We start from the raw sequence: 27,702 nt of genomic DNA, 5'->3' as shown, positions 1-27,702 counted from the left end.
CTAATCCGACTGGTGGGCAGATTTTTTTTTTTAATTTTAATTTTTTGGTTCCTCAGACTTAATATCACTGTACACTTATTGGAACAGACTGGGAGGGAACTAGGAAAGGTCCGTCGTGTCGCCCGATCGTGTCGCCACACGCTTCTAACTAAAATCCACGCGCGAGTCAGCACCCGCCCTTACCAATATAAAATTGGGCGTGCGCATATCGGATTTTATAACATGCGCGTGACAATGCACGCCTGTTATAAAATTGGCACGCGCACATGGACGCCCGCGCGCCCCTTTTAAAATTTACTCTTTAGTTTGGGGAACAGGAAGATTCAGAGAAGAGGAGCAATGTGAGGCAGCCGGGAGCAACAGGTGCAGAATGGGAATAAGCCTGGAACATTAGAAACCAGGAACCATGAAAACAAGAGACTAACAAGAAAGGAAAATTGGTTCTTACCTGCTAATTTTCATTCCTATAGTACCACAGATCAGTCTGGACTCCTGGGTTTTGCCTCCCTTCCAGCAGATGGAGTCAGAGAAAGTTTTATTAACACACTGCTACTTAACCACATGTGCCACCTGCAGTTCCTCAGTATTTAACTGTACCCAAATAAAAAAATAGGCAATCAAAATATCTTTCCAAAACTTTCAAAACCTTAAAAACATTTCTTTCCTTTAAAAAAGAAAAAAAAAAGTCTAAATTCAATATTATGAAAACAGAATGAGCCGACAACTGTCCTGATTTACAGATCAGGCTGGTTCTGGACTGATCTGTGGTACTACAGGAATGAAAATTAGCAGGTAAGAACCAATTTTCCTTTCCCTGTATGTATTCAGATTAGACCTGACTCCTGGGATGTACCCAAGCTCCCTAAACAGGGTGGGACCTGAAGAGTCCCGCTTGCATAACAATTTTGCCAAAAGATGGGGAACCTGAGTCCTCCAGATCCAGCCAACAGTGCCTTGCAAAAGTATTCAGCAACTTCCATGTCGCTGCTCTGCAAATCTCCTGTGGAGAAACTAGTTGCGTCTCCGCCCATGAGGCTGCCTGAGAACGAGTAGAATGAGCACGCAAGCCCTCAGGAACAGACAGACCCTTAGTAATAAGTGGATCCAATAGCTTCCTTAATCCAACACAGAATAGTAGCCTTGGATGCCTTCAAACCTCTGTTCGGCCCACTCCACAGAACAAAGATGATCCAACCTTCTGAAGTCATTAGTCACCTTGAGATCTCAATAGCGCTCTCCTTACATCCAACAACTTGAGCTCCCTCACAAGAGGGTGGGGGAAACATCCATCTTAGGAAAAGCAGGAAGCTCCACAGTCTGATTCACGTGAAACATGGAAACCACCTTAGGTAAAAAAGAAGGTACTGTCCACAATGACATCCCCGAATCTGAAATCTGAAGGAACGGATCACGGCAAGACAAAGGGGCAGATTTTTAAAGCAGCATGCGCGGGGTACATTTGTGCGCGCTACCCGATTTTATAACATGTGCGCGCTACCTCGCGCATGTTATAAAATCCAGGGTCAGCGCGTGCAAGAGGGTGCACACTTGTGCACCTTGCACGTGCCGAGCCCTAGGAGAGGCCCGATGGCTTTCCCCATTCCCTCCGAGGACACTTCAAAATCGGAGTGGCCTCGGAAGGAACTTTCCTTTCGCTCTCCCCCCCACCTTCCCCTATCTAACCCACCCCCCAGCCCTACCTAATTCCCCCTCCCCACCTTTGTTCTCTAAGTTTCACCTGCCCGAGGCAGGCGTAACTTGCGAACCTCTGGCACGGCCGCTGTGCCAGAGGACTCGGGACCGCCCCCAGATCGGCACCACGCCCATGACCCGCCCCCTTCCCACCCCTTTTTCAAATAGGCTCGGCGCGCGCAGGGGCAGGTTTTCGGGGTTACGCGCATAGCCCTCTGAAAATCTACCCCAAAGTTTGCAACTCAGAAATTCTCCTAGGCGAGCATATGGCCACCAGAAAAACAACCTTAAGAATCAAGTCCTTAAGAGTAGCTCTTCTGAGTGGTTCAAAGAAAGCCTCACACAAACTTCTGAGGACCAGATTAAGATTCCAGGATGGACAAACCTTCTGTACCCGCGGGTGTTAAGTTCTTTGTTCCCCGAAGAAAGCGAACCACAGCTGGATGAGCCGATAAAGTAGAGCCCTCTATTTTACCTCGAAGACAACCCAGAGCTGCCACCAAGTGAGCTCAGAGACAACCCTTTGATCAAACCTTCTTGCAGAAAAGACAAAATGTCAGAGATTGAAGATATTCTTTATTTAGGTTTTTTGGCTTCTTTGTGTTTTCTGGTTGTCTCTTGTTTTTAGTAGTTTCAAGTATAGGGAATATGGTCTATGGCATACTAAGTCGCTAAAAGAAAGTTTAGGGTATTATCGTATAAATTGTATTTTTCTCCTACTGTTATTTATTTTATTTAAATTTATTTATTTTAGTTTTCTTAGTTTAGTTCATTTTAGTTTATATTTTAGTTTTATTTTTATGATTTGATTTGTTTTTAATACCACTGTCAATTTTATATTGTTAAAGACAGTATAGAAATGTCTTAAATAAATAAATAAATTTGAGAAGCTGAACCGCATTACAGCAACACCAGGACTCAAAAATCTTCCATACCCGAACATACGAAAGATTAGTAGATCTTCTCCTAGCCTATAACAACGTAGCAATGACCACCTCAGGATAACCCTTGCGTCTCAAACGCCACCTCTCAAAAGCCATGCTGCAGACAAAAGTGAACAGCCTGGTCTGAAAATATGGGTGACCTAGGTGAATTGGGACATCGACTGCCAAGTTGATTAGATCTGTGAACTACAGGCGACGTGGCCTCAGAAGGAAACATTACCATGAGCAGCCTTGTGAAGGGGGAAGGATCAGGACCAGATTTACACCCCACAGGCGCAAGGATTGAGCATAGTAAAGGGTCACCAACCTCCAGCTCGTCCACCTCAACCAAACAGGGAAGGACCCACCAGGATCCGTAAATCCCCGGGAGGAAGGCTCAAAAACCGAAAAATTGCCCAGACTGCAAGTTTTGCATAGTCTACCATCTGCTGGAGACAGAGAAATACTGAGGAACTGTAGGTGGCACACATGGTTAAGTAGTAGTGTCAGTAAATCTTTCTCTGCCTCCATCTGCTGGAAGGGAGGCAAAACCCGGGAGTCTGGACTGATCTGAGTACGTACAGGGAACAGATAAGTAATTTCAGGGCACTCACTCATCCTAAAAGTAGCATTTTATTTTAAAACAGATTTATTTAATATAGGACAGAACAACCCATAACACAAGTGGTAGCTAAAGGAATGCACTCCCTCCCTCTGGGAATCTTCTAGAATATCCTATCCCAAATATTAAAAAGTTTTAATGTTTTAAGTAAAACACTGTTATTTACTTTGGAAAAATGCCTCTCTAAAATTTGAATTTTGAAATATGCAATTGTAAGACTGTTCCTGGCTAATTCTTCCTCATAGTGCTTGTGAGGACAAAACAGGGCCCTGCTAACAGAATTTTCTTGCGAGAAAGTGGAGCCATACATAACAACTGGATAGGCTTGAGATGTCAGTGCTTGAGAGCTTTACCTATGGTGAGAGAGCCTGAACTGGACTGGCTGGAGGTTTCCAGTGCTTAGATTAATTCTGGTTGGTATGAGGGAATTGTAGGGTCAGGACAGACACATTGTTGTCCTGAACAATGGAGTCATTTAGTAAATGTACATGAGTGTGAAGTTTCTAGGTGCTACGTAAGTAACCAGATCTTCCCGGAGGCACCTACTATGACATCAGTGTTAGCACTGCAGAGGGCTCTGTGTTAGGATGGATTACCTGGCAGGTACCTGTCGTGCTCGTACTCATGGCAGTGCTGCAGGGGGCTTTGAGTAAAGGGCTGGTTCCCAAACAGGTTATCGCTCCGCAGGTTGTGACAGAGCTTCTCCAGGAAGCGAAGAACATAGGAGACACTATTGACTGCTGGCAGGTTGAGGGTGTGCTGTTCTCGGTCAAATATTGCTAGAAAAAGGGGGGAAAAAAAAAGAAGTACAAAATATGACAAAAGCCTATTAGAGGGAAACAGTTTCTGTGCGGCAATTGTAGGCCCGCGGGAGCCAGAAAGGAAAATTGGTTCTTACCCACTAATTTTCGTTCCTGTAGTACTACGAATCGGTCCAGACCATGGGTTGAGCCTCCTGTCCAGTAGATGGAGACAGACCAAAACTGAAAGGGTATCCTATATCAGGACAGAGCCTACCCTGCATCCCTTCAGTATAACCATTGTCAAAGCAGAAAAGTATAAAGACAACGAGTAGAAGGTCAAGCAAGTAACAAGGAAAGTAATAAATCTGTTAAACAATTGAACAAGAGAACAATTGAAGGAATTCTGTAAATAAACACTCTTGTATAAAATATCCAAGGTCATCTTAAGAGATCCTTCCAATGCCAATGATAATCCAAGAAAAGGACATCCAGATACACCTGTAAGGACAAAAGGAGACTTCGAGCGGACGGACCGAAACAGTATGGGAGGGTGTCTGGACTGATTCATGGTACTACAGGAACGAAAATTAGCAGGTAAGAACCAATTTTCCTTTCCCTGTACGTACCCGGATCAGTCCAGCCTGTGGGATGTACCAAAGCTTCCCTAAATAGGGTGGGACCGAGACAGTCCCGCTCGAAGAACCTGCTGACCAAAGGACCCAAACGTTGGAACCCGAACGTCCAGACGGTAATGACGAGCAAAAGTGTGCAGGGATTTCCAAGTAGCCACCCTGCATATCTCCTGAGAAGAGACAGACTGACTCTCCGCCCATGACGTTGCCTGAGAACGCAAAGAATGAGCCTTAAGCCCATAGGGAACCTCTTTCAACCAACGTGCGATTGTAGCCTTAGAAGCCTTGTTGCCCCTATTAGGACCACTCCAGAGAACAAAAAGATGATCCGAAACTCTGAAATCATTGGTAACCTGAAGGTAGCGTAATAGGACCCGCTTCACATCAAGACGCCTAAGATCACCCCCTGCCGTACCTGCTATGTCTTCAGGAGAAAAGGCCGGGAGTTCCACCGACTGGTTGACGTGAAAGGAAGAAACCACCTTAGGCAAGAAGGAGGGCACCATCTTAAGGGAAACCCCTGAATCCAAGAAACGAAGGAAGGGCTCTCTACAAGACAACGCCTGAATCTCAGACACCCTCCTGGCGGAGGAAATGGAAACCAGAAAAACAGTCTTAAGCGTCAAATCCTTAAGGGTAGCCCGGCGGAGGGGTTCGAAGGGAGCCTCGCAGAGGGCCCGGAGGACCAAATTAAGACTTCACGAAGGACAAGTAGCCCGCACAGGCGGCTTCAAATGCTTAGCCCCTTTAAGGAAACGAATAATATCCGGATGAGCCGCCACCGAATATCCATCTACTCTGCCTAGGAGGGAACCAAGGGCAGACACTTGGACCTGCAGAGAGCTGAACTACAAACCTTTCAATAGACTCCTCTGGAGAAAGGAAAGAACCTGAGATATCTGAGCTTTATGGGCAGACATGCCTGATTCCACACACACAGTCTCAAAAATTTTCCATATCCGGACATAGGCCAGAGAGGTAGATGGTTTCCTGGACCGCAGCAAGGTTGAGGTAACTTCCTCCTTATATCCCTTCTTTCTCAAGTGCCGCCGTTCAAAAGCCAGGCCGCTAGACAGAAGCGATCGGCCTGGTCGAAAAATAAGGGACCCTACCGAAGAAGGCGTGGCAGATGACCGAGGCGAAGAGGACCGTCCGTCGCTAGGGTCACCAAATCCACGAAACACGGTCTGCGGGGCCACTCGGGCGCCACGAGGATGACTGGCCCCCTGTGAAGTTCTATTCTTCTGAGAACCTTTCCCACTAGAGGCCACGGAGGAAACACGTAAAGAAGAATCCCTTGAGGCCAGGGAAAGACCAGGGCATCCACTCCTTCAGAGCAGTGCTCCCTCCAGCAGCTGAAGAATCTGGGAGCTTTGGCATTGCTCAAGGTTGCCATCAGGTCCAGATGGGGAGGGCCCCACCTGTGAATAATCAGATCCATCACACCATCGGACAATTCCCACTCACCGGGATCGAGACGTTGACTGAGGAAATCGGCTTGAACATTCTCCTTGCCTGCTATGTGGGAGGCCGCAAGGCGCTCCAGGTGCCGCTCCGCCCAGGTAAGTAGCTTGCTGGCCTCAAGAGCTACCAGGTGACTCCTTGTGCCTCCCTGGTGGTTGATATAGGCCACTGTGGTGGAATTGTTGAGAGTACGCGCACTGCTCTGCAACGAATCAGAGGAATAAAGACCTTGAGACCCAGGCACACCGCTCATGCCTCCAGGCGATTGATGTGCCAGCGGGACTGGGTGGGAGACCAGTACCCCTGCGTGGCCTGGGATTGACAGACCGCTCCCCACCAAGGGAGGCTGGCATCCGTCGTCACCACTATCCACTGTGGAGTCAGTAGGGGCATTCCCTTCAGGAGATGCGCTAGCAATAGCCACCATTGTATGTCAGCGATGGTAGTCTGAAAGAGGTAGTGGTGTCTGGAACTGCTCGGAAACCGGTTTCCAGTGGGATAGCAAAGCTTTCTGTAATGGTCGCATATGCGCAAAAGCCCAGGGGACCAGGTCGATAGTAGAGGCCATGGTCCCCAGTACCTAAAGGTAATCCCATGCCGTGGGAAGCGGAACCGTGAGCAGTTTGTGCACTTGGTCCATAGGTTTGAGCGTCCGGGAAGAACACCTTGCCGACTCGGGTATCAAAGCGTGCCACCAGGAATTCCAGGACCTGGGAGGGCTGAAGGTTGCTCTTGGAGAAATTGACTATCCACCCGAGGGAGGAGAGGAGAGCCAAGACCCGGTCGACAGCTAGTCTGCAGAGAGTCAGTCATCGAATTGGCCCATACCAGCCAGTCATCCAGGTAAGGATGGACTAGGATCCCTTCTCGGCGGAGGACTGCTGCCACCACCACCATGACCTTGGTAAAGGTGCGTGGAGTGGTGGCTAGGCCGAAGGGCAGAGCTCGAAATTGGAAGTGCTGGCCCAGGATGTGGAAACGGAGATACTTCTGATGCTCATGCCGGATAGGTATGTGGAAATAGGCCTCCGTCAGGTCGAGGGAGGCCAGATATTCACTCGGACGAACTGCCGCTATCACCGCCCGTAGGGTTTCCATCCGGAAATGGGGTACCTTGAGGGCCTGATTGACCCTCTTGAGATCCAAGATTGGATGGAAAGAATCGTCCTTCTTTGGTACAAGGAAGTAGATGGAATACTGGCCGACGCCTTGTTCCTCCATCGGCACTGGGACAATGGCTCCCAAAGCTTGAAGCTTGGCGAGAGTCTGACAAACAGCCGTCCGCTTCCGGGGACCGCAAGGGGAAACCATGTATAGATCCAGCAGATCTTGAGCAAACTCTAATGCGTAACCTTTCTCTATCACCTCGAGGACTCATTGGTCTGACGTGATTTTGGCCCATTCCTCCAGAAAATGGGAGAGATGTCCACCTAAGTCAGGAACGGAGGAATGGGCCGGCCAGATCTCATTGGGAGGCGGGCTTTGTAGAGGAATGTTGCGGGTTACCATCCCTGAAGGTGCGGCGGCCATGAAAGGAATGAGACCATGTCTGGGACCTGGAGGAGTTTCCTCTGGGAAAGGAGCCCCTTGCCCTGTTGGCATATCTCCTCTGTCCCCTGAAGCGAGAACACGTAGGGAAGAAAGACCTAGGCTGTTTAGGGTGGTCCTCCAGTAGCTTATGAATTTTGTTCTCACCCAAGGATTTAATAAGTTGCTCTAGGTCCTCGCCAAAAAGCAACTTACCCTTGAAAGGAAGTGTGCCCAGCTGCGTCTTAGAAGAGTTGCGCAGCCAGAGGAGGTGTCTGGCTGACACTGCTGATACCATCGCCTTGGCCTGCACCCGGAGTAAATCATAGAGGGCGTCCGCTCCATACGCCATGCCCCCTCCAGTCGCTCCTCCTCTGCAGGCGGGAGGTCCTTAGTGCTGAGCAATTGTTGGACCCACCTAAGACTTGCCCACTGCATGAGACTGCTGCAGATAGTCGCCCGGACACCGAGAGCCAAGACTTCGAAGATACACTTAAAATAAAATTCAAGGTTTCGGTCCTGGACATCCTTAAGGGTGGTGGCTCCCACCACCGGGATGGTAGTGTGCTTGGTGACCACAGAGACCGAAGAATCCACTTTAGGGTTTTCAGCATTTCCAGGCAATCCTCGGGGAGAGGGTAGAGCTTATCGATAGCCCTACCCACCCGTAGTCCCGTTTCGGGAGCTTCCCATTCCCGAAGGAGCAATAGCTTGTGCATGGGATGGAATGGGAAGGTGCGTGGAGGCTCCCTTAGTCCCGTCAGGACCGGGTCCACGTGAGCTGGCATTGGGGCCGTAATCGTATCATCTGGCGGGACCTCAATCCCCAGTTCCTGCAGGATAAAGGGAATGAGCGGCTCCAACTCTTGCCTCTGAAACAACCATAATACACGGGGGTCATCCCCTTCGAGAGGGGGACCCAGTACGGACAGATCCGCATACGGATCCTGGTCCGGCAAGTCGGATGGCTGAGGTGGATCCGGGGGGGGGGGGGGGGTTTACCACTCTAATCCTTACGGAGCCTTGCGGGTCCGGCACTGTGGGAGTGGGCAGAGTGGCCAACCACGGTATCTTGGCGGGTGGGGGACTTGGGGAGGGGTCCTTTTCCTCCTGTAAGCTAGCCAGGTAAGACTTGTGCATCAGAAGCACAAATTCTGAGGAGAACCGTAGTCTAGTTTTCCGGGAGGGGGGGGGGGGGCGTGAAAATCAGGTTCCTCAGCCCCCCTGCAGCTCCTGGGTCGGGAACGGCCTGGCCATGCAACGCGAGGAGCGCCCCCGGGTCCGTGGTGGAGTCGGCACCTCGGACAGACCCTCCCCCACCCAGTAAGCAAGAGGAACAAACCCCATTGCGGGAGAGCCTAGAAGCAGGCTCTCTGCAGGCCAAGCAGCAGTGCGATCGCGGCATAATTGACAGGCTGTCCCCTGAGAAAAGCCACGAGCAGGGGGAAAAAAAAAACCAGCTGAGCTGAGCTGGGGAGAGGAACGAGTGCAGGTGACTGAACCCTGCCCGTTCCTTTCTCTGTTACCACTGCCTTCAAATTAAATGGCTCTTTAAGATTTAGCATTTTTTTTTAAACAGGGGAATGAGCTTCCCTGTGAGCACTACCGGAGAATTAAGGCGTCCCGGGGCTCAAGGCAGGTTCTGAGGGGGAGGGACTGGACCACCAGTATCGCCCCAGCACCGGGAAGGGAGCCTAGACTGAGAGAACTCAAGGGGCAAGCCCCTCTAGGCCCCCCAAGAGCGAGGGGACAGCACTGTCCACTGAGACAGAGTTAAGACAAGCAGTGTAAATTACTTTTTTTTTTTTTTTTTTTAAATTAGACACAGAAATTAATACTTGCTTGAACTTTGAAAGATAAATAGCAAAGAACCCCGCAGGGTATAGATAAAGAATTGAAGTAAGGGAACCGCAAGGTGAGCTGCCTGCATCTGCTGGAGACAGAAATACTGAAGGGATGCAAGGTAGGCTCTGTCCTGATATAGGATACCCTTTCAGTTTTGGTCTGTCTCCATCTGCTGTACAGGAGGCTCAACCCACGGTCTGGACTGATCCGGGTACGTACTGGGAAAGGAGATTTTCAAAAGGAAACTCTCCATGGCAGACCACTGCCATAGTAATTCTTTACCATGTGAACTTTGCAGGTGCCAAGTATACAGGATAAAGAACAGGGATTTCAAAATGAAATTCCCATGTATACTTCAGCAGGTCTACCCCCACCTTTCAGCTGCCACCACTTTTCCCTGTATAGATGGGGGCAGAGCAAACGTTAAATGCTCCCCCCCCCCCCCCCCCCCCCCACACCTACCCCTACGGGGTTTTCTGGCACTAACACTCTGCAGAGTGAAGAAAGTGAAGTCGCAGAAACCTCAGGTATGCAATTTAAAATAAAAAAGCCCGCAATAACGTTGGATAGGGTCTGGGAAGTTCTGTCCTCATTAGAGACTGCTATTTCTTCAATTATTCAAATTACCTCTGATACAAATCAACGTGTACTGGCTATGGAAAGTTTGATTACTCCGCAAGATTTAAAGATTCAAGCTTTGGAAACTAAATTTTCTTCATATGAAAAAATACAGCAAGGTTTTGGTACATTCTGAGGATTATTGCTGCAAAGAAAATTGAGAATATAGAAAATTCCATAAGATACTTGAATTTAAGGGTTCTCAACTTCCCTGTGCTTAAATCCATATTACCAATGGACTTCTTTAAAAGTTACATTTTGAATGTCCTCAAGTTTCCATCTGATGCAATGCATCTTATAACGAAGGCTTATTACTTACCCCGAGAAGAGGCAGAACTATTAGGAGCAGTTTCTCAAGAGCAATATAATATGGATATTACTGATTTATTGGAACTTTCTCAAGAGACTGAGATTTCTCAAAGGGGAACTTTGTTAATTTCCTTTGCTTTCATGAGTGAAAGGAATACTGTATTAAGGTTTTTACTACGAAATAGGAACCTTACTTTTCATGGAAAGCAGGTCTGGATTGATCCAGACATGACAAGATTAACAAGAAAGACGAAGGAAATTTTTTTGACCATGAGGATCTGAGGTTCTTGCTCATGGAGGGCAATTTTTGCTACACTAATGCCTAGTGAAACCCTTAGGCGCTAATTATGTATTCTTTGAACCATCTCAGTTGAGGGCTTTTTTGGACACTCATTCCTAACTGATCACTTATGCATCTTGACAGTAAGATGTAACATAGGTCTGATCTCTTTTTTTCTTTATATGATAATTCACTAATATGATTCACTCCATTACTTGTCTTGGTCTCCCCAAAATTCTTTAATTTTTGAGGAATGTTAATAATAGTACTTCTGTATTGTGAGAAAATTGCCTGAACTATATTTCTGTGATATTCCTATTACTAGTACAAGTTATCTTGTGTTTATTGTAAATTCAAATAAAAATGAAATTAAAAGTAAATGCCCCTCCCCCAAGAGTAAACATCCATTTAGCTAAAGAAATTTCTTTATGTTTAAACATTTATTAAAGCAGATTTAAAATACCAAACAAATGCCTGATTTACATTGGTTCCTTATGCATACCAAACACTGGGTAGTATACAAATTCCAAATATTTTCTATTTTGTCCTTCTTCCCATAATTTATCCCCCAACAGCAGCATTATAACGTATTCCATACTCCCCCCCCCCCCCAAAATAAACTCAAACATACAATTGGTCACGGCTACTCAGACAGTTAATGTCACTTCTAGCTTCGTGCAACAATGATCGAATCGAATCTTCCTGTACTGCAAGCAATTTCTCTCTTTTTTTTTTTTTTTTTTAAACAGGAGATTCTCTGAGACTCCATCTGCATCAAACTGTGCAGTGTATTTCTCTATTGTCAATAGAAAGGAAAACCATTTTCTTTCCAAAAGAGTAAGATCCCCTTCTTACCTGCCTAACATGTCTGCCCTTCACCCTTAAGATAGCAAAATCAAAAAGAAAACCCTCTGCCATGGCATTATTTCCTGATCAATTACAACTGTTTAATATCTACTTATCTTCTTCCAATAGTCCTATACCTTAGGGCAAGACCAAAACATGTGCCCTAAGGTACCCCTAGTGAAATTACATCTGGAACACAAACTCTGCACAATATTACCTGGAATGCTTAAATCTAAAGAAAAAAAGCTCTTCAATTTATGGTACAGATTAAAGCACTGGAAGCTAGCAAAAAAAAAAGAAGAGGACTGTCTGCCGTGTACATTGAGGCTTCTAGACTGTAGGAGAGAGCTCCAATCCTTAGAGATTGACAAGACAGAGAGCTTAAGGTATACAAAGCTTAAATTTTATGAATCTGGAGATAAGTCTGGGGTGTTCTTGGCCAGGGCAGACAGGAAGAAGGCTAACTAAACCCCATATCTATCAAATTGGGCAGTCAGATGGGAGAGTTACTTCGGACCCTGGGTGGAGGAAGGTGCCTTTGTTTGTAGCTTTACTGAGTTTTTTACTGGGCATTATTTGACTGTTCAGCAGTTATGGGAGATTTTCTTCATGGTTTAAACCTGCCTACTTTACAGAAATGTCAGGTAGATTTGTTGGTGGCCCCTATAACTGATGCTAGAAATTCAATTGGAGAAATTACATACCTAATAATTTTGTTTTCCTTAGTGTAGACAGACTCAGGACTGATGGGTTTATGCTCCCCTGCCAGCAGATGGAGACCTAGTCAGGTTTCAAAGCTGACCCTCAGCCCTTCAGTATTCTCTTCAAAAGCCACTGTGGACATACCATCGAAAAAACGAGATTAAAACGAATAACCATAACTGTGTACTCAACCAAATACTGAACCCCAGTAAGATTATAGATGTGCTGATCTAGGGACTGTATGACGGCTTACCTGTAGCCTCTTGGCGAATAGATACCCACTACACGGGCAGCCATGGGGTTGGGATGCTGAGTCTAGCTGTCTACACTAAAGAAAATGAAATTATCAGGTAAGTAATTTCTCCATTTCCTAGCGTGTAGCCACATGGACTCAGGACCAATGGGATATACAAAAGCTACTCCTGATCAGGGCGGAAAGCTGCAGTGGTCCAAGTTTAACACCACCCTTGCAAAGGCTGCATCCTCCCCGGGCCTGAACAATCCAGGCAAACAGAAACCTGGAGAAGGTATGTAAGGAGGACCACGTCGCCACGCAGCAGATAAGGACAGCAGTCTAGCTTCCGCCATGAGACTGCCTGCGCCCTAGTGGAATGAGCTTTAATCTGAAGGGGAAATGGCTTTCTTGCCTCCACATAGGCTCTTGTAACCACCTCCTTAATCCAGCAAGCTATGGTAGCCCTGCTTCCTTCCACCATGAAAGACAAAGAGGCGGTTCATCTTTCGGACCGGTTCTGAAACTTCCAGATACTGACATTCAAATGGCGGAGGAGGCAGTATTCTTCCGCATCCTTGGCAATGAAATGGATTGATTCAAATGAAACTCAGATACTACCTTGGGCAAGAAGAATGGAATGATTTGAAGCTGTAATGCTCCTGAAGTCATTTGGAGGAATGGTTCCAGACACTACAGGCGTATGAGGGGAGACTGAAGAATCTAAATATGTACACCATGGAGGAAAGGAGGAGCAGAGGTGATATGATACAGACTTTCAGATACTTGAAAGGTTTTAATGATCCAAAGACAATGACAAACCTTTTCCGTTGCAAAAAAAAAAAATAAAAAATCAGCAGAACCTGGGGTCACGATTTAAAACTCCAGGGAGGAAGACTCAGAACCAATATCAGGAGGTATTTCTTCACGGAGAGGGTGGTGGATGCCTGAAATGCCCTTCCAGAGGAAGTGGCGAGGACCAGAACTGTGAAGGACTTCAAAGGGGCGTGGGATAAACACTGTGGATCCATAAAGTAAGGAGGATGTGAATGAAGTGAAGAGGCATGGGGGCAGCTTGTGGGAATGACGGCTACTACCTGGAGATTAATATCCTAATTAAATAAACATACACACGGTTAATGCGACTCCAACATTGCTCTATGCTTCAAGAGCAAGAGGAAATGGAAAAAAAAAAGGATTTGCATCCACAAAAAAGCAGGGGAGTAGCTTACTTGATACGGCGGTTACTACCCCAAACCAAATTAGCCTGATACTTCACTTTCTATGATATCCAGCATAGTTCTCTGCTTCAACGGCAGGGGGAATGATGTAAAGATGATTTATATTTGGACAACAACAAACAAGGACTGAGCTGCACAGGCTGGATAACATGCACGGGAGTAGCTTGCTATGATGGCGGTTACTACCCCTAAACAATTAGCTAGATTCTTCACTTAGATGCAGCTCCAGCACTGCTAACTACATTGATAGCAAGGGTGGAAGGGAAATAGAACAAAAAGTCACTTACAAGGGACAAGAGAAACAGATAAGTATGGGGGGGGGGGAAAAAAAAAGTGAAAGCTTGCTGGACAGACTGGATAGACAGTTTGGTCTTCTTCTGCCGTCATTTCTATGTTTCTATGTTTCATTGTCGTTCAGAGATAAGACGTGCCAAGCATATTGCCACCAGGAACACAGTTTTCAGGGTTAATAAACGCAAGGAAAGACCTCACAGCAGCCGAAAGGAGGGCGCTGCCAAAACTCCAATACTAGATTAAGATTCCACAAGGGAACTGGCCATCGTAGGGATGGGCCGGAGGTGCTTCACCCCTTTTAGAAAAACGGGCCATGTCCAGATGAGCCAACAGGCGGGTTCCGTTCACCTCACCCCTGAAACAGGAGAGAGCAGCTATCTGGACCTTCAAGGAGTTAAGGGTCAAACCTTTATTCAAGCTGTCCTGCAAAAATTCCAGAATTAGTGGTATTTTGACCATCCAAGGGAAAACAGTGTTCCTCGCACCAGGCATCAAATACTCTCCAGACCTGCACATATGCTAGGGGCGTAGAGAACTTCCACATGCAGAAGTAGTTGGCAACTACTGCCGCAGAACATCCTTGCTTCATCAGGTAAGCCCTCTCAAGAGCCAGACCGTAAGACAAAATAGAGTCAGATCCTTGTGAAGGACCGGTCCCTGCTGTAGCAGGAGGCTTTGGTGGGGGGGGGGGTGTCTCCACCAGGAATCTCTGCATGCCCACATACCATGGGCACCTGGATCAATCTGTAGCTACCAGTAGGACTAATCCCTGTGGCGCTCGATTCTGCACATAACCCTGCCCAGGAGGAGCCACAGAGGCTCCTCTTCGGGCCTGGTCTGCACAAGAGCGTCGATCCCCAAGGTCAACTGATCTCTTCTGTAACTGAAGAATCGGGGAACCTTAGCATTGTGAGATGCAGCTAGCAGGTTGATGGATGGGAGATCCCAGCAATCTATCATCAGTTGAAAGGCTTTGGCTGACAAAACCCACTCTCCTGGATCCAACTCTCCCTGCTTAGAAAGTCTGTTCTGATGTGTTTCCTGCATTGTAGGAGGCTGAGATCATCTGTAGATGTGGGTTCCGCCCATTCCATAGAAAAATCTGTCTCCTGTTGCACTTGCTGGCTTTGGTTCCACCCTGGCAGTTGATGTAGGCTACTGCCTGTTGGGCTGTCTGACATTATGCAGACCACTTGACCCTGGAATATGTGGCTGAATTGTAGACAAGCCAATTTGACTGCCTGGGCTTCCAGTTGGTTTATGTTCCAGAGAGCCTCTTCCTTGTTCCAACGCCCCTGGGCCATCAGTTCCTGACAGTGAGCTCCCCACCCCTGGAGGCTCGTGTCTGTCGTGAGGACCAGCCAGTTTGGAGGGGACAGGGGTACACCCCTGCCAAGATGAGCTTCCTGCAACCACCACTGGAGCAGAGAGCAAATTTCCATCAGTAAGTGGAGGCAAATCGAATAATCTTGAGACAGTGGGTTCCTACATTACAGCAGGGAGTGTTGAAGTCGTCAGTGCCATCTAACCAAGGACTTGAAGATAGCTCCACACTGTTGGGCGTATTGTGTTCATCAATAGACGCACTTGGGATATCAAATTCCTTATCCACGTGGTCGGGAAGACGACCTTGCACTACTTGGTGCTGAACCGGACTCCCAGATTTTCCAAGGATTGGGAGGGTTTGAGACTGTTTTATCCAGGTTTACGACCCGAGTTCCTGAAGCAAGGAGGTCACTCTGTTGGTCACCCGGACACTCTCTTCCACGGACTTTGCCCAGATCAACCAGTCGTCCAAGTACAGATGCACCAGGATTCCCTCTTTTCTCAATTCTGCTGTTACGACCACCATAATCTTGGAAAATGTTCTGGGGGTGGTAGCCAGGCCAAAGGGCAGTGCCCGGAACTGATAATGGCGACCCAATACCGCAAAGCGTAGGAAACTATGTTCTTGCCGGATTGGAATATGTAGGTAGGCCTCAGATAGTTCCAGGGATGTTAAGAACTCTCCTGATTCTATGGCTATTATTATGGAGTGTAGGGTTTCCATGCAGAAATGAATTACTCGTAGATGTTGGATGATGCTCTTGAGGTCCATGTTGGGGCGAAAGGAACCTTCCTTCTTGAGTACGATGAAATAGATGGAATAATTGCCCCATATTTTCCTGGGGTGCAGGTACTGGGATTATAGCCCTCATCCTGAGAAACCTTAATAGGGTAGTCTCCACTGCCTGCTTCTTGTGCTAGGAGTAGCAAGGAGATATCATGAATATGTCCCAAGAAGTGCTGCGAAATTCCAGTGCATATTCTTCTCAAATGACCTCCAGTACCCATTTGTCTGAAGTGATCTCGACCCACCATTGGTAGAAGAGGGACAGTCCTCATTCAGAGGGTGGGTCGGCAAAACTTCATTGGGAGGTTCAGGATGAACCTGAACCCAAGCCTGACCCCTCTCTTGGACTGCCGAGTCCTAAAGGACTAAGACCTCTGAATTGAGTTTCTGTAGGGGTGAAAACGTTGGGAGCCCCTGATAGACCCCTCATGGGTGAGGGGCACTAATTGTTTTCTCTTATCTTCTGGTAGCTGGGGTACTGGAGATTCGCCCCATTTACTGGCCAGCTTTTCCAATTTGCTTCCGAAGAGGAGAGATCCCTTAAAAGGCATCTTTGTGAGATTTGCCTTAGAGGTTTCGTCTGCTGACCAAGTCGGCAGCCATAGCTGTGTTCTCTCTGCCACTAGTGAGGCCACTCCTCTGGCCAAGGTACGGCCTAGGTCCAAGCCCATGTCAGCTAAAAAGGAGGTGGCAGGTTCCATAACCACTCTGAAATTCACCCCCAAGTCACCCACCTCCCGAGAGAGGAGCAGGCACAAACGAGCTACCAGGGCACAACAAAATGCAATCTGTAAGGTCATTGCTTTTGCGTTAAAGTCCTGTTTAAGGATGGACTCCATCTGCCTATTGTGTGCCTTTAAGGCTGCTCCTCCTTCCACTGGGATAGTTGTTCACTTAGAGACAGCACAGACCAGGGCATTCACTTTAGGAAAATGCAAACATTTTCTTGCAGCCAGATCCAGTGGATACAGAGCTTCCACGCTTGTCCACCTTTAAAACTTGCTTCTGGGGCATCCCATTCCAGGTCAATCAACTCCTGTATGGCTTCCAGTACTGGAAAATAGCAAGAGGCATTCCATAGGGAAATCAGAATGAGATTCTTCTTTGGTTCCATCATAGAGTCTGCCCCAGGAACTGCCAGCATCTTCAGGGTCTGGAAAACCAGGACTGGCAATTCATCTCTATAGAAAAACCATAACATAGTCTGATATGGTTCTAAACCGGGGGAATTTCCCCATCTTCCAAGGAATCTGGATCCTCATCTTTTTCCGTGCTGTCCGGGTCCTTGCCAGGGATACCCTTGGTGAGTCAAGGCATGCCTCAAGTTCTGCCGATAGGACTGGAGAGGGAGGGCTTGCCGGCCAGCTCATGCTTAAAATATTATGTGCATAGCTTTTGGGCGCCTACATGAGCCACAGCGAGGCGCATGCCCATCCCGGGCATCCGGTTTTACTTGTATTCTGTGCCTAGTAAGTGCGCGTATGTACACGCGAGACATTATGAGCACTGTGCATACCGAAGCTCTGTGGTGGGCAATACAGGCACAAAAATGCCGCGCCGCCGCAGCCTATCAAGCCTACAGCGAGGCCTTCCCCACTGGGGAAGCCCCACTTCTCCTTACCCTAACATGATCGGGAATTACATTGGTACTGGGCGCCGAGCACAGAGACCAGAGGAAGTCTTACCAAAACCCCTCCAACATCTCTGAATCGGTAGAAAATATATATTTTTTTAGACTTACCTGGGCTCAGCACTTACCAGCTGAGTACAGATATGGTCTCCAGCTGCGGGGGGGAGAGGGCTTTGGCCGTCACTGCCGCACTCTGCTTCCTGTACCCGCTGCCTTTCAGCTGCTTCAGCAGCAAAGTCCACACTGGAAACCAGCTACTGGACCAAGGCACACTTCTGAGGATCTCAGAAATCACCTCAAGAATTCTCAACTAGGGGAGGGACCTTTTGGTATCAGCACAGGAGAACGGGGCTCAATCTTTCTCCAATTTAACAGTAGAATTTCTTCTTCCAAAAGGTACAGTGATCCCTATAGGGAAAGCAAGTCCACATCTGCTGGAGACGGAGAAATGCTAAAGGGCTGAAGTCACTGCAGGTTTGTATCTAGGGTGACATCAGTTTTGAAACCTGACTCAGTCTCCATCTGCTAGCAGGGGAGCATAAACCCATTGGTCCTGAATCCATCTGGCAATACACTAGGAAACTGCAATTAAGGCCCTCCCCTGGTGGTAAGTGCCCGGGTCCTGATGGTTATGCTATTGACTTCTTTAAAAAGTTTAGCCTGAAGGTTGGTCCATTTCTTCTCCCACTTTTTAATGTAGCAGGTTTGAGGAGTGGGTCATTAGGGGAAATGGCTGATGTTACAATCACTCTGATTTATAAACAGGGGAAAGATGCATCAGATTGTGGGGCTTATCAGCCAATATTTCTTTTCAACTCTGTCATTAAAATATTGGCTAAAGTATTACAGTTGAGGTAGGAGCAGGTCCTCCCCGCCCTGATACATAGGGACCAAACTGGTTTTGTTAAAGGTAAGGTGTCTATATCTAGCACTAGGTGACTGTTTAATATTTCTATGGCTCATAGAAAAGATGACTCTGGTGTAATACTTTCCCTTGACATGGAAAAGGCCCTTGCTAGACTGTCTTGGGCATTTTTATTTGAACTCCTGACTCATGTTGGTATTACAGATAGATTTGTTTTTTGAGTTTTGGCCATGTATGAAAGGCCAAGAGCGAGGCTTTTGGTTAATGGGGTACTGTCTTCCTTTATCCCTATTGCTCGGGGATCTAGACAGGGGTGCCCATGTCACCCTTGCTTTTTGACGTGGCCATGGAAACTTTAGTGGCAGCGGTACAGGTGCACTCATATCCATGGAATAAAGGTGGGATGGGGGGGTTTGGCGCATAAGATAACCCTTTACACTGATGACGTTTTGATATGCCTACCCTGCAATTCTCAGGCCCGACTCTTCTTGATTTATTGGCCTCTTATGCTTCCCTGTCAGGATACAAAATTAGTTTAGATAAATCAGAGCTCTGCCTCTTGGGGTTTAGAGTGGCTCTGCCAGACTGTCTCAATTTTCCACCAAGTTAGGGAAGATTTTAAGTATTTGGTTATGTCCCTAATTTGTTTAAAGACTTGAATGAAAAACTATGCCAGGTTAATCAGTAAAATTAAGCAGGATATGTTGGACTGGGATCATCTTACTGTTTTTTTGGGTGGGCAGAATAAGTGTGTTAAAGATGAATATTTTGCCTAAGCTGTTATATAGATTCCAGCATGTACCCTCATTCCAGCGCAGGTTTTTAGTGAACTGCGTAGTTCTATTAAATTTACATGGCGCCGATGCCCTGCTAGAATTCGGTTAGTCAGCTATGGCTGCCCAAGAGCTAGGGGGGAGAATGGTATTGTCGAATGTGTAAGGATAATTTTAAGCAAGCTAGATAGATCTCCGGAAGACTTTGTAACGTGAATAGACAGCTATGGGTCAGAACAGACTCCAATGACTGATAAGTATGAATCAATATTTTGCATATAATTTAAGTTCAAAGACTGTACAAAGGCATGATACTATTACCATTTATTCCCTCATTCCTGAGACTTCCTGGCACCAATGTGCGATAACATTTGGTATTTCTTTATCACCTGGGAAGATCAAATGCTAAAGACTAACACAAATATCAATGAGCAGATAGAGTTATAACAATTGATGTCTTTTACCAAATGGAAGATCAAAGAACTGATACTGAAATGCCTTTGAAATACCTAACTTGCAGAGAGATATATAAAGCATAGCATTTGCTTATTCTAATTGGATGAGCTGAGGGAACAGAGCACGAATAGCTGGTTCTTTTTCAGAGTCTCCGGCCCATAAAAGTCCTTTGGATTTCCTTCGAATGCTGGCTTATATGAGGAGGGCGTAATAAGGGAAGTGTTCGTTCTTTAATGTTTATTTCTATCTCCTATTTACCTGTATTGATTTATGTACAGCTTACTGTGATACTGTATTTAATGTTGATATTACTTTGCTGATTTATTATCCATATGTTCACAACATTTAGTAAACTAAGTTTTGTTTTTGCAATATTTGTTTCTGCGTGTTCTGTGACAATTTATCTCTCATGCCGAGCATGCACACTGAACCTCCATATTTACTACTGGGCTGCATGATTAGTCTGTTTGAAAGCAGTGTTTGGTTATCATCTGGACTCTTGGATGACCCTGGAGTATGAGCAGGCAGATTTGGCTAACCTAGCTGTTTTGCTATTCTTGCTTCCTGACTCCGTGTATAGCCATAGGACTTGTAGAGCTAGCCTGTCTAGAGACAGGTGAATAAACTCCTGGGTAAGGATTGTGGGACTCTGTTTCCTTCTCCCCAATTTATGCAAATCCTGGTATCTCTGGTCATACATTTGCGCCAATGGTATGTGAATGGCTTGACAAGGGGTTATTATATGTAGCCCAGCTGTGTAATGAGACTGGTTTTCTAGATTTTAGTGAGCTTCAGAATGATTATGAGCTTGATCAAGGTTCCTGAGCTTTTATTTTCAATTGAGGTGAGCTCTGGAAAGTCATCTAAACCTGGCACAGCCTGTTCATTCACTGAATGGTTTAGAAGCCTTTATAACTGCTGAGGGATCTATGAGAAAAGGAATAGCAGTCATTTACTGAGGTATATTGGCCGATAAGTTTGGAAAGGTTACCTCCCAAAAGCTGCTTGATGCTTGGAATGCGGATTTAGGTATGGCCCTTGATTCTAAAACCTGGAAAATTTTGACCTCTGCACATCGTATCACTTATATGTGCAAGATGAATGGAACTTATGGTCCTGTTTGCTTCATAGGACCTACCACACCCCTTTATCTTATTCCAGGTTCCTTCCAGTTGCTTGCTCTGCGTGCTGGAGGGAGTGCGGTAAAGTGGGTTCACTCATTCATCTGTGGTGATTCTGTTCTGTAGTTCAACAATTTTGGTCTCTAATCACACAAGAAATTGCTGCCACTAGTACTGTTTTACATGTTCAGCAGCTATTGGGGTCACTGGGGAAATGGGATAATTCTTTGGTGCCAGTAAAATCTTGCAAATTGGTGGGACAGTTGCTTTTAGCGGCACATTTCACTATTGCGACCTTTTGGAAATCTGCACCTACCTTGGCCTCATGGCTGGATCAAACCTGAAATATCACAGATCTAAAAAAAACCCTATGGTTTGGTTTGATTTGAAGGGCAAATTTTTTTTTTTTTAAGTATGAAAAAGTCTGGGGAGAATGTAAGTCATACTATGAACACCCTTGCCAGCTGAGTTAGAATGGATGTGGGGGAGGGGGGGGGGGGGGGGGAGAGACAAAAAATGTGTATGTTTTTCATGTATAGTTTCCTCTGTTCCCCCTCTGTATAGTTTTATTTTTCCTAAACTGTATATATGTTGGGCACATGATTTATGTGTAGTTTGAATGCAAGGCTCCAAGCATGTTGATACCTGCAAGAAAAAAAATGGCACCCAACTATAGCATTTGGAACTGGAAAACAAACAAGGGCATACAAGCAATTATTTCAAGTAAGTTGGAATCTTGGGAGCTGTTTTAGTGAACTTTCATAACTAGCAAAATCCTGTATTTCTGGCAATTATGGTTTTCTACTACATTGTTACAAATACCCTGTAGCCTGGTGGCAAGGCTTCCACAGCCCAGTTCCATGGTTTCACAAGTGACTATCACACCCATTACCTGACCTAAACGCCTGCAGTATTCAATAGGTCCAACAGCCTAGTGGTCTGAATTACATCTTTCACCGCACTCTTTGGAATGCCAACCCAAGAACATGGTAGTTGCCAGCAGATGACCTATAGGCCCACCAAATCTGCCTACTTGTGTCACTGCAGATCCTTTTTGGTCTCTGGTCTTCCCCTCTTCCATGTCTGTACCACAGCTCTATTCCAGTTGCGCTTGAATCCTGTCACTGTTTCGGTAACTACCACCTCTGCTGGTAGGCAATTCCAGGCATCCACTATTCTTCTGTATAAGTGGTTCTTCACATTTTTTGTGACCCTCCCTCTCTCCAGCATTCCCTTGAGTTTTTCTTCTAAAATGTTTATTTTTGAACCTTATTTCTTTTCATTTTTAGACAAATTTTGAGTCTTGAATTGCACAGAGCAGTGTACAGTATTGAAGTCTGCATTTAAATCATTAAGTCTCTCTCTGTAGAGTTTGTGTGGGAGGCCCTGCATGATTTCGGTAGTTCTCCTCGCAGCTGCTTCTATCCTTTCAATATCCTTACAAAGGTGTGGCCTCCAGAACTGAATGCATTCCAGGAGGGGTCTTTATCTATGACCTATACAAAAGCAGTATTACCTCCTTTTTTAGGCATTCTTCTACAAAAGTAAAGAAAGAATGCCTGTCCATCTGTGACCTACTTTCACAGCTAAAGCTACATAAGATTCTGTTTTGTGCTTTGGAGGTTTAAGAGGTGTAGAATCCTAGTTTCACATCTGGAGTTTCAATATTTTTGTTCTATTGTCTGGAGTGCTTTTATGCTAAATGTTTGGTACTACGGATAATAAATTGTTCCATACCTTGTATTGCATGATGCCCTCGAGCACTGATTTTTTTGCTACAATTGATTGTGCACAATCAAATCTGAAAAATGTTAGATTATTTTTTTGTGCTAGTCTATAGAGACAGAGCTGACCTAAGTCAAAATAAGTGTGTTCATCCTTCACTGAAAGAACTCTTCCTTGCGCGTTCTCATTTGGCTTTCATCGGGATCTCATCATACACAGTCTTACCAGTTACACCTCCCTTCTGCCTCTTATGAAGGACGCAAACAAGTCTCTCCCTTGAGACCATAAATTCATTTCACAATGGCTTTTAGTAAGCCCTGATCACCTGACTCAGATTTGAACCAGAAGTAAAATGCTCTGTACATGTGCCTGTTATCCCATTTCTTCCAATGATCTATTGTCCGAGTACTCAGTCAATCAGAATGTATGTTTCCTATTGAAGCATTCTACTCTTGCCTCTTCAGGTTTATTCTAGGCTACAGCCCACAATGATCAGAACATGCAATAGACTTTCGGGAATTTTAAGCAAGATAAGGCTTTAAAAGTTGCAGGTTTGGCTGGTGAGATTTATACCTCCTGAATCCCGATTTGTAGTTAAAAGGTATGATGAAAATCTGCTACCAAGGAACTTGCAAGTCAGCTAGCATTTGGCATTGAAATACAGTGTTGACTGGCACTTGGCAGAGGTTTAACTCTTACCTGAAATGACTTCTCCACCATGGCCATGTTTGAGGAAGGAGAAGACCGTTTTCTGGTGGTACGCACAGTCGATACATGCCTGCACAGCCTGCTGAAGAACAACAGATGCTCGAGCGGGGCCAAAATGATCTGGCAGCTGCTGCACTTTCTTTTTGTCAAGGTGTGGCCCAGTGTTCCCACTTTTATTCAGGTAAACGCAGACTGCAGGGAAAACAGCACCAAATACCCCTGAGTACCTATAGCTTGCTTTTCTATTTGACAGCATTTTATTGGGGCCAATTTTCAGACCTATAGGAATGATTACACATATATTTTCACTAACCATCATTTAACTACAGCAAATATTAGAAGACTGTGTACTCTGCATTTCCTGGAAAATATTTTAGAAGACTACATGGCAAGCAGTCACCCTTAATCACAGACTGTTTTATTGATTGCTATTTTTATTGCTGCTGTACTGTACCTTGAGCTGAAAGGGAAAGGTGAACAATAAATCTGTTAAATAAATTACTATCAAGTCATTGTTTTAGAAATTCATTAAGCTGTATCCCTGCTGAAGCCATGTGCAGGATCTGATTGTTCATGCAGCCTGTTTCATGTCATTTGTGACATTACAAACAATATGGTGCATTCAAATTTAGTAAGAGCAGAGAGATTAGCGGTTCTTGCTAATACAACTGTATAGTATTTGAACAGTGGTAGCTTATACTTTATTTATAATTTAAACAGTATTACTTAGTTTGTACATTTGTATATAATCTTGCTCTTCCAGCAGTGTGCCATATGCATGACACAATGAAGTCAAATAGTATCTTCCAAGGCAGTTAGATAATGCAGTTAAAGCTCAAGCCTACTGTAAGAAACTTATGCACCACAGCTGTATCCTTGTCTAGGAACATTGCTATATATACTCCCAAATGCACATTTTATAATTTTCAAGAGAGATGCCCATAAGTAATACATGGCACAACTTATAGTTCATCAACATAACCTCTTTGGGGTCCCTTCCCTAAAGAGGTTATGGCCTGCATGAACGGAACAATGGGGTCACAATGTCTCTAAAATGCGACTTTGCTCAAGGAAAGCAGTCTATAAATGTAAAATAAAAAGTTCTCTGTGAATTTCAGGGCATGTAATTGTCCTGCTAAACATAAATATATCAAGGATACATAGATTATTACACAGGCACATATGTAACACGCTTATCAATCTGCTTTACAATCAACTTCCGAAAGGCAAACAAGCATGACAGTGATCTGAGGATTAAGAGAGAAAAAAAAATCAAGATTGTGACGATTAAGCTTTCCTGTCATCTTTCTAAGCTTATCTGAATTCAAAAAAAGCATGGGACGAGAGAGAGCAAGAGAGAAGAAAATGCAAATAAGCATGAGGCACATTCAAAGAACTCATGGCTATATGTATGGCTCTGTCACGAGGCAGACAACTAAGACGGTAAAGATGCAGAAAACAGAGACTACTGGAAGGGAATGGCATGGTTTTTCTATCTACAAAACCACAGAGACTGATGCCAGATTCCTGTGGGGCTGACATGTAATTGTTATTTATAATGCCACAAAAAAGATATATTAAAAAACAAATCGAATGGAGGAGTTTGTAGATTTCAAAAATCTCTCTTCTCCAGTAGTCAATGCCTGGAGCTATCTATGGGGGGGCCTTTAATGATATGCTGAGGATATACTGTGCCATAATGCTATCTTACCTATTGGAGCCTGTATTTTTATGCTGGGGATATATCATGCAATGCCCCTTTACCTGTGGGGGCCTGCATTGCCGCACTGGGGATCGTTGCAGCATCCTGTGGCACAGTACTGGTATCTGGTTCGGGTGTGCTGGTGGTTGGTGAAGTGGGCACAGCATTCAGCAAAGCCCGAGGTTTCCGCTGCAGAGAAGGATCGCAAGCATGTGTTACCCAAGTGAAGAAGTGCCCGAAAGGAATATCATAATCAGGGAAGAGCTATGAGGAATGAGCAGAGGCACTGAACAGATCCAGCCTGGGTCTATCAGCGCAAACACGCATGTCTGATGAATCAATCCCAGGGTACAACTAGTGGTATAGGGATCTCACACATAGAACGAGGTAGGCTCTTCTACATCTCAATGATAATGCCATTTTGTGAGGCATGCATCTTCCATCATTAGTAAGCTGGCGATCCCTCATCCTGTGCAGGCAATAGTGTAACTACCCAGGAAATACCTACTAACTCAGGTGACAGAACTAAATTAGCAATAAGCCTATGATTTCTACATTAGCCAACCATACTGCTCCTCTCATGCCTAGCATTTGCCAATCTAATTCTCGTTTCACTCATCCCCAAGTCTTTCACCAACCTTACTGCCAGGCTTGGGGCCCCTTTTCTTTGGGAATTTCAAAGGCTCCACTGACTTAGAGGCAGAAGCAGCAGTGGTCATCACGTGATGCAGAAGTGCCTTGGGAGTTCGGCCTCGTTTCCTGCCTGGTTTGCGCCCCCGTTGCCCAGGAGGGTGCCCCAGAAGAGACTTGGTGCTACCATTCATGCTGAACTTCTCTGAGTTCATATCAGGAGGAGGAATGGGGCTCTTTGGAATCACAACTGTAATAAAGAAAACACAAAAACAAAGGCATTTATCAGTGTGCTCTTAAATGCAATATTGAAAGCAGCTGGGCCAGAGGTGCTGACAACAGAAATGTCCTACATAAAAACTGTAAAATATACATCAACTATATGGATATAATCGGCTGTTATATACAAAATCCAAATCAAAGCTCTTTAAAGCACTGCATACGTATCAAGGAATCAGGCGTCATAGTGGATAACACATTGAAATAGTCAGTTCAGTGTGCTGCGGCAGTCAAAAAAGCAAACAGAATGTTGGGAATTATTAGAAAGGGAATGGTTAATAAAACGGAAAATGTCATAATGCCTCTATATCGCTCCATGGTGAGACCGCACCTGGAATACTGTGAGCAATTCTGGTCGCCGCATCTCAAAAAAGATATAGTTGCGATGGAGAAGGTACAGAGAAGGGCAACCAAAATGATAAAGGGGATGGAACAACTCCCCTATGAGGAAAGGCTGAAGAGGTTAGGACTTTTCAGCTTGGAGAAGAGATGGCTGAGGGGGGACATGATAGAGGTCTTTAAGATCATGAGAGGTCTAGAATAGGTAGATGTGAATTGGTTATTTACTCTTTCGGATAGTAGAATGACTAGGGGGCACTCCATGAAGTTAGCATGCGGCACATTTAAAACTAATTGGAGAAAGTTTTTTTCACTCAACGCACAATTAAACTCTGGAATTTGTTGCCAGGGGATGTGGTTAGTGCAGTTAGTATAGCTGTGTTTAAGAAAGGATTGGTTAAGTTCTTGGAGGAGAAGTCCATTACCTGCTATTAAGTTCACTTAGAGAATAGCCACTGCCATTAGCAATGGTAACATGGAATAGACTTAGTTTTTGGGTACTTGCCAGGTTCTTATGACCTGGATTGGCCACTGTTGGAAACAGGATGCTGGGTTTGATGGACCCTTAGTCTGACCCAGTATGGCATGTTCTTATGTTCTTAATCTCTAGAGAGCTCCTTAACCCGCATGGCTACTGCTGCACAGAAAAAAAAAAAAGAGACTGAAGGGGGACCCCTGCTGGATGCAGGGTTGGTGCCATGCTGGGCATGCCCAGTAGGTGCCAGTCAAAGTTCTAGAAACTTTGACAAAAGTGTTCCGTGATTGGGCTCCATCCTGATGATGTCACCCATATGTGAGGACTATCATCCTGCTTGTCCTGTGAGAACAGATGTAATGAATGTACATACCTAAAGCTTATTTAAAAAAAAAAAAAAAAAAGCATTCTAAGAATATTTATGCTACAGATAAACATTATCTCATACACTGGTGTTAAAATTTTTTGAGGGACTTTTTTGGCTCCAGGTATGTAATTATTTTAGGAAGCATTAGGTGGATCAGTTTTTAAGTACTTTGGTGTAACTGTGTATATGTTCAAGAACTTTCATATTTGTAAGCTTATATTATTGAGTGAAAAACATTTAGGAAAAAAAAGAGAGAAAACAGTTTATGAACAGCACAGCAGCCTATTAGGGTCCACCAGACTAATAAACCTGCATCTCATTTGACCTTGTCTGCAAGATAACAGAGTTTGAAGAATGATTGAAAAAACCTGCTAAATACAAATTTAGAGAAGAAAACAAACGAGTTCTGTGGACAGAAACAGATAGCTACTGATTATTGTAAAGAGAGTTGTATATTAGTGAAAAATGCTTCAGTTAACTCTAGAACATGTTGACTTGATGTATCTTGATTTCATTTATTAGATCTCTATCATTTATATCTTTATCTAA

General features: G+C 45.2%; 1 protein-coding gene across 6 annotated transcripts in view; it reads right to left on the bottom strand.

Annotated features, from left to right (window-relative positions):
• The window catches only part of SCMH1 (Scm polycomb group protein homolog 1), a 114,289-nt gene that overhangs the window by 33,041 nt on the left and 53,546 nt on the right, over positions 1–27,702 (bottom strand). For 5 of the 6 annotated variants that reach the window (XR_003859217.1, XM_029620022.1, XM_029620026.1 and 2 more), the window contains exons 8-11: positions 25,702–25,943; positions 25,126–25,252; positions 23,353–23,553; positions 3,834–4,016 (exon numbers count right to left, since the gene is read on the bottom strand). Coding sequence is in view for 5 of the 6 variants with exons in the window: in XM_029620022.1 (XP_029475882.1) it covers positions 3,834–4,016; positions 23,353–23,553; positions 25,126–25,252; positions 25,702–25,943 (753 nt within the window). In the remaining variant the exon portion in view is untranslated. The remainder of the gene's footprint in view (positions 1–3,833; positions 4,017–23,352; positions 23,554–25,125; positions 25,253–25,701; positions 25,944–27,702) is intronic. The other variant, XM_029620027.1, reaches the window with a different exon arrangement.

This window comes from Rhinatrema bivittatum, chromosome 11 (assembly GCF_901001135.1).
Source record: "Rhinatrema bivittatum chromosome 11, aRhiBiv1.1, whole genome shotgun sequence".
NCBI classification, from domain to species: domain Eukaryota; kingdom Metazoa; phylum Chordata; class Amphibia; order Gymnophiona; family Rhinatrematidae; genus Rhinatrema; species Rhinatrema bivittatum.
Note: the sequence above shows the minus strand (reverse complement) of the source record. Positions and strands in the feature narration are given on the sequence as shown.